The sequence below is a fragment of the Ascaphus truei genome, chromosome 2 (assembly GCF_040206685.1).
Source record: "Ascaphus truei isolate aAscTru1 chromosome 2, aAscTru1.hap1, whole genome shotgun sequence".
NCBI classification, from domain to species: domain Eukaryota; kingdom Metazoa; phylum Chordata; class Amphibia; order Anura; family Ascaphidae; genus Ascaphus; species Ascaphus truei.
In genome coordinates, this window is record NC_134484.1 from 441828746 (window position 1) to 441843292 (window position 14547).

The window sequence follows — 14547 nt, forward strand, 5'->3', positions numbered from 1 at the left end:
TCCGGCTCCCACTCCCTACAGACCGCATATCGCGGTCTGTGTATCTCAGCGCACCGCCTGTCAGCAGTGCGGGTGCGCTGACTCTGGGAGCGGGTCCTTAGCCTTAGGCCTATAGGCCAAACGATGATGCGCATGGCTAGGAGGCGTGGCCATGACATCACAAGGGTAGACCTGACTGATTGGCTCAGTTTCACATGGCACGGCAGCCGATCAAATACCAATTTCTTGGTATTTCCACAAAGCTGCTGCACCAACACTGTCTGCCGTGCGTGCGCCGGCAATGGATACACTGTTGTAGGACGACCGGTATTTTTCATTTCAGTGCGCGCGCATGCACTTAGTATAATACAAGCCGTAGGCGGAGGTTATAGTTGTGGCGTCCTGCTACGGAGCCCATGGCGTTGCGCGCCTATCGCCTGAGCGATTGGTGCACTGCGATGGAGAGATTGGGAAGGCAATGGGGAGGCGGGATGGACGCCTCACCAGGCTGGGTCGCCCACATTGGCTGAACCGCTGACGTGATGCGAAAAATCTGCTGTGCGGTCGCTCCGCATCGCGCCTTTCACGCACTATGGCCGATACGGTTGCTGCAGTTTGTTCACACAGCGCACAAAATCGCAAGCGCCGTCGCGCCCACTATAATCGTGGCCTTACACGCACACACTAACTCTCTCAGATCTCCGCTCATAGCGCCCCCCCCCCCCCCAACTAGCTCTGCCCCCAGCCCGCGCACGCCTCCTGCTGTCCAATCACCTCACTGAGCTGTGCCGTGGTGACTTGACCTGTTAATTAGGTCAGTCATAACTGTAGACAGCACAGGCACAATGGGGGCACATTTCAGGCGCCCGGGATTTTTCCATCCCTGAGACAGGTAATACTTTTCTGAAATAGTTCACTTTTGTGAAAGTGCTTTTTCATTTGACTAAAGACCAAACTTGTAAGTTTTTCCACTGAGAGTGAATGTAAGAATGTAACGGATGGAACACATACTAACGCGGCTTTCTCTGGTCCTGGCACCTGTGAAGAAGCATGCCGACTCAATAAAATGCTGAATTACATCAAACTCCTGAACACATCTCAACAAACAGATGGGACAAAAATAATCACTTCATTAAATAGGAAAATTAATATTTAGCAGGGGGAAAAAAAAGGTTCCAAAACTGGCAATAAGACAATGTGCCCACTGGCCTTTACAATTTTCAGAATACGTTCAACCAAGCAATGCTAATAAATTCGTTTATGGAACAGATTAATGCCCACTGGCCTTGGAAGAAAACCTGCGCAGAATTTCACATCCTTTGTCTGCGACATTATTTTCCGCAATATTAAATAGTAATAATGCTTCTAACGCTTTAGTTGGGGGAAGGGCAAAGTTCAAACGCGACCGCTTTGACATGCAAAGTAAAACGTATGCTTGCTAAAGCTGTCACTTTGATATATGTAGCAAAATAATCTTTCTATTGATAATACAAAAATAAGCTTGAGGGTTCTTATCTATCCGTTTCTTTAGGTTTCCTATGAGGTGGTGCATCTTTCCAAACACATGGGTGATCAATCTAAAAGGTTTTGTGACCAATGACACCCTCCAGTGGCAAGCACAATTAAAAAACAATCTGTCTGCCAACATAGCTTTCCTACTCACTCTCCGCTACAGACTGTCACCGTCCTTCCCATTCAGTTGGTTGCTGATCACCCTCTTGCTTGGTCACACAAGCCCTCAACTAACCGCCATCCACAAAATGCTGGCACAGCTGTGTGCTTCTGTGCTGATAAGTTAACAGAGAACGGATTAAAAAAAAAAAATAAACAATAGGTGGCTTGGGACAAAAAAAAAAAAAAAAAGGCTTTAAAAGTCAGAAATAGGTCCTGGTTATTGCCATTTTCTGCTGATCCATAGTTACTCTTCCAAACCATGACAATGTACCTCAGACTGACGAGCTACCATAGTTTACAGATTGTAATCCGCAGGATAAAATTACAAAAGCCTAATAATTCCTGCACTCTTTATTAAGTCGAGAGAGAGAAAAAAAACTCACTGGTACAAGCTTGGTACCAGTCCGGGGAAGTTATTTACTTTAAGACAGAATCATTCCATTGTTCTGATGGGCATATAATGTGCTTCTTGTATCATTTCTGGAAAAATGAATTACATCTAGAAGGGTTTTCCCTCCAGACCGATTTCCAACATCAGTTTTCCTGCACAGTTCAAGAACATTTGGTTCGGGTACAGATAACCAACTACCTTGATCAGACACAGTGCCTGATTTTCTTACTTTAAATCAATTAAGTATATGGGGTAAATTGCACCCTAGTGCTTCACCTTCTACTTTTCAATAGTAAATATCTAGCAGATTGGAACATTCATAAAGTGGTGTGACATTTGAAAGAAATATCTTGATCAAAGCATAAGTGGTGCAGTGTAATATTCCTCCGTTTCTCCACACTGTGGGGAAAAAAGCAATGCTTGATATCTTCATTCAGAAGAGGCTAAGGAGGCAAATATCATATTTGGTTCTCATCTCATCTTTCCAGTCTCTGACCTCCACTGTGTGTTTGTTGGTAGTAGTCTTGACTAGATTTTTAACATTAGTATTACATCAACAATTCTATTTCAAGGTCCTACAATTACCGCTGCACTGTAGTACACCAATCGTCTGCAAAAGTAAAACTATTTTGGACTTACCCCTCCAGATAACTTAATCAAACGAACTTTAGAGCCGATATGTGGCCCATCGCCACTTCCACTGTTAGACCTCTGCATGACGGTCCTCTTCGTGCCTGGTCTCTGCTCCTGCGGCTTGCCTTGAATTGAGGCCACTTTCAGTGTCTGTTGTGACATTAATGCTGCTGTGGAGACCGCAGGCCGCACTTGCTGTACTTTTTGAAACGCATTTTCAGCTGCTATCCTGTTTTGCAGAGTCTGGTTTAGCATTTTATTTTGCTTGCCTTGAAACAGTAAATGAGTCGGAGCAGTTTGCTGAAGGGGGGGGATTCTCTGGGGGGGGTTTATAGGCAGTGTCTCTTGCTTTTGAACCAGCAGTCTGTTTTTCACATTTGGGCGCGCCTGCATACCAGTGTAGGGCAATATTGGGTTCCCATTATTTGCCACTTGGATAGTTTGTTTCTCCTGCTCAGCCTGGCCTTGCTGTGCATTTGTAGGTTGTTGTTGCTGAGAAAGTCTCTCTAGTAACTCCTTCTTTCTAGCCCCCGCCTGCTGCTGCCGCCGGACCTCCTTCTGTCTCAGGATCTCCTCTCTCAATCGTTTCTGTTCCTCAATCTTCAAACGATATTTTCTGGTCTCTTCATCCTCGTCTGGATACTGTAGAGAAGAAGCAAAAGCCCTTTTACAGTACACAATACACATGTGTATATACATATACTGTATGTGTGTGTGTGCGTATGTGTGTGTTATGTGTGTGTGTGCGCATATCTGTGCGCGCGTATATATGTGTGTGTGCGCGCGCGCGCGTGTATGTGTGTGTGTAGATATATATACACACACACACACGTGTGTCTATGTGTATAACACACACACACAAAAAAAAATATATACATATATATATATATATATATATACACACATATATATATATATATATACATACACACACATTATATATATATATATATATATATATAAATATATATATACACACATACATATATATATACATATACACACACACACAAACACACACACACACACACACACACACACTCTGTTGTGCAATCCAACTCCTCTGAATATGAATAAGTGTCATTAATCTACAGTTTAGACACGCACAAAAATTGTTTTCAGCTTTCCAGAAATATGGGTTGAAGCAACTATCGCGGTACCAAAGAATCCTCCTGTCACATCGTTTTATCTTGTTCTCTTCTGACAAACTAACAAAAGGTAGTGAGGTAAATGACCTGAAAAGGTTTGATTAGAAGTATTGATTTTTCTTACAGAATTTTAAAGCCTGATCTCAAACTCATTTGTCACACAATAATTGGTTATAATGAACACCACAAGTCAAATGACTGACCTTGAACTCATGCACCCTCTTTAGAATCAAAATGTTGGCAATTGCAAAGCTGGAATATTAATGGTACACTAAAAAGACTTATTATTCTGTGCTCATGCCTTCGGTGGATGAAAATAATAAGCATCAAATAACCTTTGTTCGGTCTCTGCACCTCTAATAAGAAAAGCCAAATGCACACTGTACTGTTTTAGTTTGTTATACACCAAGAGCACTTTGGCAGTGACTCAGGGATAACAGATTCCTCACACAAGGCTCTAACAGAGTGGGAATCTGATGGTCCTCTTTGTGTCTCTGCTAGGGAGATTCAGCAAATTGGGGAAAGACTGCATGTTGTTCAAATGGCCTCCCAGTGACTCCAGGCCAGTGAATAGTTCCTCCGTATTTGCTGTTCTAAACTAAAAATAGAGTGTCAAATTGTCAGATAGTGGGAAAATGCAAATAAGGTTAGCCTGCAAGTGACCATAATTAGTCTGCATTTCGCACCCAGCATAACATGTGTAAATAGCTTTTTGTTTCTTTAATGAAGCCTTACAGATGTCACATTTAGGGGGCTCAACAATACTCTGCATGAAATGCAACCGAACCCCTTATTTAAAGTTAGCAAAATCACAAAACAGGTATGCAAGTGACAGGTCAGGGTAATATCTGGTTAATATTCCCTACGGTGCAATAGCCTAGTGAATGACCATTAACAGCTGTTTGCGAATAATCTCAAGCACGGTTACAAAACACTCTGGAAAGTCATTTACCTGCTGTTCAACTTTAACTTCTTCCTTGACTTGGCTAGTGGGGTTTACCGGTTTAGCCACCTGTGGATTCCCAAAACTCGTAGGTCTGGCTTGCGGTGCGGTGGTGCCTATTGGCCGGACCTGAGCAGCAGGAGCCGATTCTGTCCTTCTGTTACCCATGTTTAAAGAGTGAGACGGTGCGATGGGTAACTCCCTTAAATTGCTATTCCTTGGGTGCGGCGTTTGCTGATTTGGGAGCGTCACCCCACTCTGGGTAGGAGTGCTCTGTCAAACAAAACAAACGGATAAACAAATAAATATATGTTTCTTTACAACACTGTATTTGGAGAAGACGTGGCGTGCAGATGCAAATGTAAAAGCACTACTTTCCACTTCCCTGACAATATTACTTTTTATTGATAATTTTGTTAATTTGCCTAAAAAAGTTCTAGTAGCCTCACTGATCTTGAAAAAACGTAGATTCAAGGAAAATAGGGGCAGATTGATAAAGCGCCTGTATGGGTTAGCACATGCGATCCGGAGTTAGCACCCATTCCAAGCCAAAGGGTGCCAACGCCAGATGAGGTGCGCTAACCCAAGGGTGCGCAAACTGGAGGGCGCTCTAGATTTTCTGGGGGAGCGCAGCAGTTATAGAGGTCCCGCACTCTCTCCCCAGGCGTTTAAATTAAATGTCGGGGGACCGTGCAAGGCCTCTATAACACACTTATCTTCCTTTCCTGCGACGTGCTGTCATGGTAACCAGTCACGTTACCATGGCAACGCGACGTCATATGACCCTGTGTGTCATTTGAAGTGGGGGCTGAGCAGGGGGCGCAAGGCGCTGAGGAAAACAGGCAGGGGTGCGCACGGGGAAAGCTTGCGCACCCTGCGCTAACCCATACCTGCACTTGCCGAATCTGCCCTATTAATGGGCCATAGATCATATGATAGTGCAGAGGTTTCAAAATCTCACAGGTTTCTTCCCCATGTTTACTGGGCATTATGCAAATTGAAGAAACCGGAGAGCTTTTAAAAGCCATAAACACTAAATTCAAATCAGTTACCACACATGTACAAGAAGTCTACATTATACACAGGGTTATTAGAAGACTTTACGGTTCACTTACAGCTGAATACAATATAATACTTACGTGTCTTGGTTTAAGCGGACCTTGTCGATGTTGTCCCTGCATTCTGTTTGAAGGTGTCTGTGAATTCTGTAAATGTGGTCTAAACTGTGGCTGTGACATAGGCATTGGGGGCTTGGGATGTCCAGAAAGGTGGTGATGCTGGTGCAGAGGCTGCATTGGAGGTTGCATGGGGCCCTGTACAAAGAAGGACAACATAATAAAAGCAAAACCCTCTTGGAAGCACCAATGCCAACTACTCTGCCAATTTCAGATGAGCAAGATCCCTATTCAATATGCTGTGAATATGCTTCCCACACTGAAGAAGCTTTTAGTCACATTGATGTAAATGGAGCTCAACTCTACCAGCACGTGGAAGAAAGCTTCCTAGCATGCTTTATAGGGAACAATATTTACAGCCCCACGGATGGGAATTTTAACTGGAACAATATTTGCATTCAGGAGAGGTTAGGGTCTGCTGAGCAATACGGCTCCTAAAAAGGACATGATTTTAAACAGAAGTGCCACAGCACAATTATCCACAAGTCTTTATTAGCGCCAAGAAGGCAGACTGGGAAAATGTAGTGTTTCTACCGTAAGTAACATCAAAACATGGCATTTCCCCACCGTGGGAAGCGATGGGCAATGCAAACAGGCTCGCACCTTTAGTTGTACTTTCTCAGACACAGCAGTGCTCACTGCGATTTGATGTCAGAATTACCTTCGGGACCTTGTGTCCCGTTATCATTTGGTGTATTTGCGATTCTGGTTGTTGGGCTCACCATTCATTTTTGAATAATACAGATGTACAAACATCGGGACATTTGTCCAGCAGCTGAAAATTTAGGATGCGGTCTTCAGAGAAATCCTGAGTATATACCGCTCTTAAGACCTAAAAAAAAGGTAAACTTTGTATTTTATCCAGTTCTACACATACACACCTGCATATTCGGCTGCGAGTGAGGCATAAACTGCTGACCAGGACTTGGCGGGAACTGCTGTCTTGGTGGAGCAAAATGTCTTAGGTTTGTTGAACTCTGATTGAATGGAGGAATTCCCATAGGTCCGGGAGACTGCAAGTTCATCCTTACAGGTCGTTCTCTTGAAAATCCCGGCTGTGGCCCTGGCTGATTAAACCCCGACTGATGTCCAGGGCCCGGCTGGTTAAAGCCTGACTGTGGCCCAGGGCCTGGCTGGTTATAGCCTGACTGCGGCCCAGGGCCTGGCTGGTTGAACCCGGGCTGGTTAAGTCCTTGTTGGTTAAATCCTGGCTGAGGGCCTGGCTGGTTAAACCCTGGCTGTGAACTTGGGTGGTTAAACCCAGGCTGGTTAAAGCCTGGCTGAGGTCCTGGCTGGTTAAACCCCGGTTGTGGGCCTGGTTGATTAAACCTTGGCTGCAGGCCAGGCTGGTTAAACCCGGACTGGTTAAACCCAGGCTGTGGGCCTTGCTGGTTAAACCCCTGCTGTGGCCCAGACTGGTTATACCCGGGCTGCAGGCCCTGCTGGTTGAAGTTTTGCTGTGGCCCCGGTTGACTGAACCTTGGCTGTGGCCCCGGCTGATTGAAACCCTGTCCTGGCTGATTGTATGGAAGTTGATTCTGGTTGGGAACTGGGAGGTTGCTGTTTAGAAGAGGTGGAGGAGGACCTGGAGGCAGATTTCGCTGATCAAACAGATGATGGTTTGGAAACCTTGGTTCTGTAAATATATATATTAAAAAAATGCAACTGATTAATGTGTGATTGGTAGTAAGTTATAGTGGCAAATATACATAGGGGGGTGGGGCGGACTAGTGCAGTTCAGGACCCCTCAGTTCTCATTTGGTAAAGAAATTTGCTAATCAACGGCCCAGTCACTTGAGTGAGCTATAGCACCTAAAGGGGCAGTTCCACATAGTGGGAAAGCTTTTAGAAAATGTATCCATTTAATTGACGTCCTTGGCAAAAAAACAATAACTAAAAACACAAGTTTCCTATGGAAAATTATTATCCTTCCATTTTTTTAGTTTTTATGTAATTCTAATGTTATCTGGGACTTCTCTAATCTAGTTATGTCGCCAATTTTAGCCAAAACAAAAGTGGTTTAACAATTTGCCTGAATGTACAAGAGCTGACAAATCATGTTCACACAAGATCGGGTAAAGATAATAATAATAATAATAATAAAAAAAAAAATACTCCAAAGTATTGTTACTATGGAGAAAATAAACAAATATGTTTTAAACCATTTCAAAATACTTAAAACTACCTGTCCTTTCCCCCTTTAAAAGGCGTACATTTCCTATACTTATTCTATGAAGAATTGCCACTGTTCTTCGTTCCCTTTGATCTGGCTGACGCGTCACAGTATGCAGTAAGCCAGGAAGCGAGGAGGCACCAGGGACAGCTAGGGAGGAGGTAAGGGGCTGGCGAGAGGCGTGCGCCGCCAGCTGCACTGGGCACATAGGCATAGCAGCGCAGAGCGGCGGCTGTGCTGGTCACACTGGCAGCAGAGTGTTTAAAGGCCTGGACAGAAGCGCTAGGTAGGAATGACTGCTTAGTAACTTGCCTCCAATGAAGAAGGGTTCTCGCTCTGGTTGGGGTGGTGGATTTCGCCACTGCTCCTGATGTCTCGGGGGCTGGTTAAAGTTCCCTGGCACAGGACCTGGAACATGCGGAAATTCTGGCAGTCCCTTTAAAAAACAAACAGTATATCAGTATTAAGATAATGCTTTTTACCTCACCACTTGTGGCTCCTATATCTTTCTCTGATGTTAACCACTCTGTTATTAAACCTTTCAGTAGACTCTTTGGCACCTTAGAAATTAAAGATTAGTCAGGTGCCGCTGAATACACAAACATTTTTAAAGACGAGAGGAAGTCTGCTTTAAAGGGTTATTGTTTAGTGATCCAATATACCAGTATGATCAGTGGTCGACAAATCACCAAAAAATCTACTCGCCACACAAAAAAATCTACTCGCACCTAGTACCAAATGTATGCTGCTTGGGCCAATAGGAGCTCGCCACGATGTTAAATCCACTCGCCCGGGGCGAGCAAATGTATAGGTTTGTCAAACACTGAGTATGATCACAACATGCACTACAATAATACTGGGACTTTCCCCCCACTACCTGTATGATAAACTTTGTAGGGCAGGGGTGGCCAACGCTAGACCTTATGGGCCACCAACAGGTCAGGTTTTCAGGCTGAGCCACTGATTGAGCCACCTGTGCTGAAGCAGGGATATCCTGAAAACGTGAGCTGTTGGTGGTCCTTGAGGACTGAAGTTGGCCACCATGCCCTAAAGATTAATGACCCCATCCCCATATAGCAAGGTATTGGCCTGTGTCCATGTCCTTTGCAATCATTTGCTAAGGCACCAGAGTCTCTGTCCAGTGGAAATTGAAAGCAGGATTTAAAGGATACAAGGATTTTTATTATTATTATTAAATAAATCAGTTCTGTAGTATTACATACAAATGTGCACATTTTTTTTTTTTAACTCCTGACATTTTTAATATTTTTTTTTTTTTAATTAAAATGTACTGATCATCCTTTGGTTGCTACAGCAACCATTTAGAAAATCATATCGACTTCCTCTTTGGAAACAGGCTCTAACGCACAACTTTTTGGCAACAAAGTATCACAAACAGATATGTTGCTGTGTTCCAAACAGCAGACTGTATATTACTCTGAAACATGTAACAATAATGTGCTACACTTAGTAATATAATTACTAAGACAAGACAACATTCTCAGAATACAACATATACAGTATTAGGAAAGTGTTACGGCCCTGCGATCAACCCATTCATTCTCCTCGTTCGTTTTATTACAATTATTACATCCCAAAGAAAATAGTAATCAATAATATACACATATATTAAGTCAATAAATATTACAGTCCATTGTATTATTGTATGTAATATGTGCATATTAAAGAACGGTGTGTGATAAAGTACTTTGTTTGCCTAAGGTTAGGTCCCCAGTGGCCGCGGCTGCGTGCGGGGCGCACACCAGGCACGTCCCTCTATGGGGGCCGGCCCCAGTAGCTGCCTGCGCGCCCCGGCACAATGTGCGATCACATTTTGCAAAGAGAAGGATTTTATCTTTTCTTGTGGCGACGGAGCGCTGGCGGTTCAGCCAATGAGGGCGAACAGCCGCGTAACGTCATGGTCGCAAACCCAGCTACGCCTCCAGGCCACGCTGCTGCCGGGAACGAGCGATGCCAGACACCCCGTCGCTGCGCACACTGGGGCCTCAGCCTGCTGGCAGCTAGTTAGATCTCGTCACGACAGGACAGACTTGGGAATTCATTTCCATTTCAAGAAAAAAAAGGAGGAGATTAAAACCAACTGAATATCATGTAACAAACCATTCAAAGCACAAATGAACAGGGATTACTCTATAGCAATCAATGCAAGTAGCACGTAAACAAACCTGTGTTACCTACACCTAGTAAAAGATTGAGCCCTGCTAATATGTGGTTAAGTGTGCCGATTGAGCATGAGACGCTCTGTATTACCTCAGTCAGGTTAAGTTTCTCTTACAAATTAAACACAAATCATTGTAACTCGTGGGGTGGCCAACTCCAGCCCTCATGGGCCACCAACAGGCCAGGTATTCAGGATATCCCTGCTTCAGCACAGGTGGCTCAATTGAACCACCTGTGAAGCAGGGATAGACCGAAAACATGGCCTGTTGGTGGCCCTTGAGGACTGGAGTTGGCCCCCCTTCATCTAACTAGACACGCGAGTATCGTCGCCAGAGAACAGAACCTGATTTTATGCAGTTTACCAGTTTTAGAAAACAATAAAAAGATGGAAACAGATGGAAAAAGATGCCATGCCTACAGGAAAAGGGAACATAGGTAACAAAAAGTCATGGGTGGGCCAAACCATGGTGTTCAGCTATTTCTTTCTACAGATCCAAATGTACAATTTATACTGCCAAAACATCAAATAAACATCAAATCAGACAAGAATCCATCTAGGGTTTCAAGAGTTATAAACTTCGGAAAGGCTTTTAACTCTTTGCTAAACAAGAAATCCTCTCTCCGGTCGTTCAAGGGAAAGAAAGTTTGAAGGTGCCCATTCCAGGATCCTTAACCTAGAATCAGCCACTTTCGTATTTTACATCCATTTTTGGGCACAACAGAGTTAATTTGTTTCTGGAAAGATAGATTGTTATGTGGCCCCTACAATTCTTTACATATGGCTTTTAAATACCCGATAAACCACTCAACCCACATTCAACAATATACGATAAGGTTGCTTTAATCCATTTAAAGAATTATGCACTATTTTGCCATTTCTTTTATCCCCTTAAATATCCATCTAGTTAAGAAATTAACATTCTCTCTCACAATCACTACACAAATTATACTTCACATTTCCACATCTCGTGTTAATTACAAGATGCTATCTGCAATAATCCATTCACGAATCGCGGATAACTTGGGCTACCAGTGAAAGAAATGAAACTTAGCATAAATTGCTTAGTACCGAGTTAATCTTAAAGAGAAAAGAATAAAGAGGATATAACAGCTATTATGCGACTTATCAGCTTTACAGGAAGGGTCACTCACACTTTCACAGGACTAATTAAATACGTTAAAGTCTTTGTAACTTCATGAATCCTCCAGTAAATTACTTCCAACGTCTACAACATGTTTTCATTTATTCATTTAACTTCAAATGCAGGAGTTATATTAGAATACTAATGATGGTTAAGCAGGGTCAGTGAGTCAATGAACAAAAATGAAGCAAGTGTATAGAGATTAATGACCAATAAAGACTGCTATGCAGATTCAATTGTGTAAGAGTATTAATACTTAGCATATTAACTCAACTTTTAAGTCCAATTAAACTTTACTCAAACTTTTATTAATGCTTCTCAAATATAACAAAGAATGTTTTATAAAGGGCTCAGTAGGTGGCATGTTTTCTAATTTCATCACATCCATCACAACACTATTGCAGTTTATACCTATTTTTTTTTTACTCTATACACCACTTGGATTATAAATTCTGTGGGTACAGGAGCTCCCTTTTATATTATGTGTTTTTATGTTTGTTGCACTTAATGTATTATAATCCCATGTATTATAAAGTGCTGCATAGATAGCTGGGGATACTGAGATATAGAGATCTATACACACAATACAGCAAGGCCCCGCTTTTCGGCAATCCGCCGATACGGCGGTACCGGAAGGGGGCCGCCATGACTGTGCATGCGCAGAACGGGGAATTCCGAGGTTGCGCATGCGCAGAATGGCGGGGTGCCGAGGTTGCGCATGTGCAGAACGAAGGTTGCATATGTGCCGAACGGCGGTTGCGCATGCACAGAAAAGGGAATTGCCGCTGTTCGCATGCGCCGAAAATCGCCGGTTCCGGCTATTTTCGCTTTGTGGCAGGCCCTTAGAACCGAACCCGCCGCATTCCTGGGGCATGTATGTATGAATATCATTAAGGTTAAGTTGCTCTTAATAATGACAATATACTTTATGAGGTATTTTTCCCACATTATCTACTGAAATTCTCCAAGTTGTCGTTTATGGTCACTCATTTGACATTTGAATGTTCCTTTTGTTATAATCTTCATTTCATCATGTCGTTTTTATAATATTTATTTTCAAATAACTGTACTTTGAGACACTGTACAATATTGAAACCTCTTCTATAGTCTGTTCAGAAAACCAAAACAAATGTCTTTTTGAAGGGGGAAAACAAAAACGACTTCAGTGCTGCAATGGTACCCTAGACCAGGGGTGTGCAAACTTTTCAGTCCGCGCCACCTTGCCTGCTCTCGACCCCTCCTTACTTTGTCTCTGGCGTCAAATGACTGCGTTGCCCAAGACAAGGTGAGGGAAGTTGCAAAGGCCTCACGCGATCACCCGGCATTTAATTTAAATGCCTTGGGGGAAGAGCGCGGGGCCCCTGTAACTGCCGCGCCCCCCCATAAAAATATTGCACTCCCGAGCCCTAGACAGCTAGGACTTTGCAGTTAATAAACATATAAGAACACCATACAGACAAGGACCCTTGTGAAACAAAAGGTATCAAACAACGTAAGGTTATACAGGCATTAGTAGTCACCTCATGGCAAAAATATATTGAAGATAGGTCACAAGTGTTACAAATGGGGTGAAAGTGTTAATCATACTAGGGAAGCTAAGGTTCCCGAGTAGAAGGAAGCTTTTGCTAAATAGAATAGTTGAACCAGTCATTAAGCAGACCCAACAGCAAAGGGGAATTCATTGATATGATTAAATGTGATGGTATGATAATGTATGGTAATTGTAATTAATCAGAGACCCACTAGCAAATGGAGGCTGTTCGATATTATGTAAGCTGCATTTTAAACTGCATCCCCTCTGTACTAGCTTGACAAGATCTGACAGCTGGAGGAATCTCATGTTGCATCTGTTCACTAGTACTTATACATCAGCTACGACAAAATACCCAGTGTTTCTTCTATATTTTAAATGGCATCATTATGAAGTCTTACAGAGAATATGTGAAGACAGACAGTATGTGTTCAAAATTAAAACGTCATGTTGCATCCAATAGAAAATCAAATCGTGAACCTGCAAGGTCCTTTACAATCAGAAACACCAGTTTCATTCAGGCATAATTTCCATGAAATGTTATGTAAACCGTCAACCAAGAAATGTCAGTCACCAGCACCTGATACCCAGGCTTCTATCCAATATGGTGAGAAGCTGGGTGGTACACAGTTATTTATATATTAACTCATGTTCAAGAGGAGTGGAAGTTGATGCACTGTTAACTGTACTCTTCACAATATTGAAAAAACATAAAAGCTAAATTGAACAGGACAAATTGATCAGCAACAGCAAGGCATGAATACAAAGAGCTGTTCTGTAAGCCAGAGGAAGAAATAGAAGTAAGATTCCCCAGTCAATGTGATTATCTGGTGGATATAATTTTTAAAGCTTAAACCGGGAATCTACACATGGAACAGGGGAAAAAAACACGGTTTAGGTCTAGGAGGACACTCATATTCTAATTACATATGAATAATTTTTTCACATTACAAAATCCTTCAGAGCTCAACAGTGCTATATTCAGCTGTGGGGACCCTTTGTTCAAGAGATACTTGCTGACGAAGTTACTGCTATTACCGCTTGCTTTTTACAGGAGATTTAAATGCCCATCCAATAGGACGTCGCAACTGATGAGATTGCGGTTTCCTATTGGTACGAGATTTTGCAGCCATTTAGTTTCCTCAAGGGAGATTTAAACCTAGTAAATTCACAGGTAAACTATCACAGGAACTGTCCTGGGGGTCCCATGAGCTGTAAATTAGTTATGGGGTGGGGGGGGGGGGGGGGAGAAAGTGGCGGAGAGGGGGAGATTGCTGCTGTAATAGTCTTCAGAAACTATTTTAAGAACTATTTCTCCAAATTATAAACTTAAGACTTCTTTTTGGTCTTTGTCACAAAGTGGTGCGGAATCTAAAGGCAAAGCAGGTACTCTTCCCCCCAGAGTACCTGGATCCTCCCAGACCTCAAGCACAGAGCATTTTATTATGCTCTTTGAGACTCTTATTACTGAAGCAGCATTCGGAATAACATATGATGTACTCCCCTGATCTAGAGATTAACATCCCATAGAACGCCCCACTATATAGATCAAGCAGCACCAAAAATAAGTTTTATTT

General features: G+C 42.8%; 1 protein-coding gene across 5 annotated transcripts in view; it reads right to left on the reverse strand.

Moving 5' to 3' along the window:
* The window catches only part of RBM33 (RNA binding motif protein 33), a 90986-nt gene that overhangs the window by 36072 nt on the left and 40367 nt on the right, over positions 1-14547 (reverse strand). For all 5 annotated transcript variants that reach the window (XM_075587860.1, XM_075587859.1, XM_075587862.1 and 2 more), the window contains exons 11-15: positions 8429-8552; positions 6825-7579; positions 5908-6081; positions 4778-5041; positions 2684-3319 (exon numbers count right to left, since the gene is read on the reverse strand). In XM_075587860.1, the coding sequence (XP_075443975.1) occupies positions 2684-3319; positions 4778-5041; positions 5908-6081; positions 6825-7579; positions 8429-8552 (1953 nt within the window). The remainder of the gene's footprint in view (positions 1-2683; positions 3320-4777; positions 5042-5907; positions 6082-6824; positions 7580-8428; positions 8553-14547) is intronic.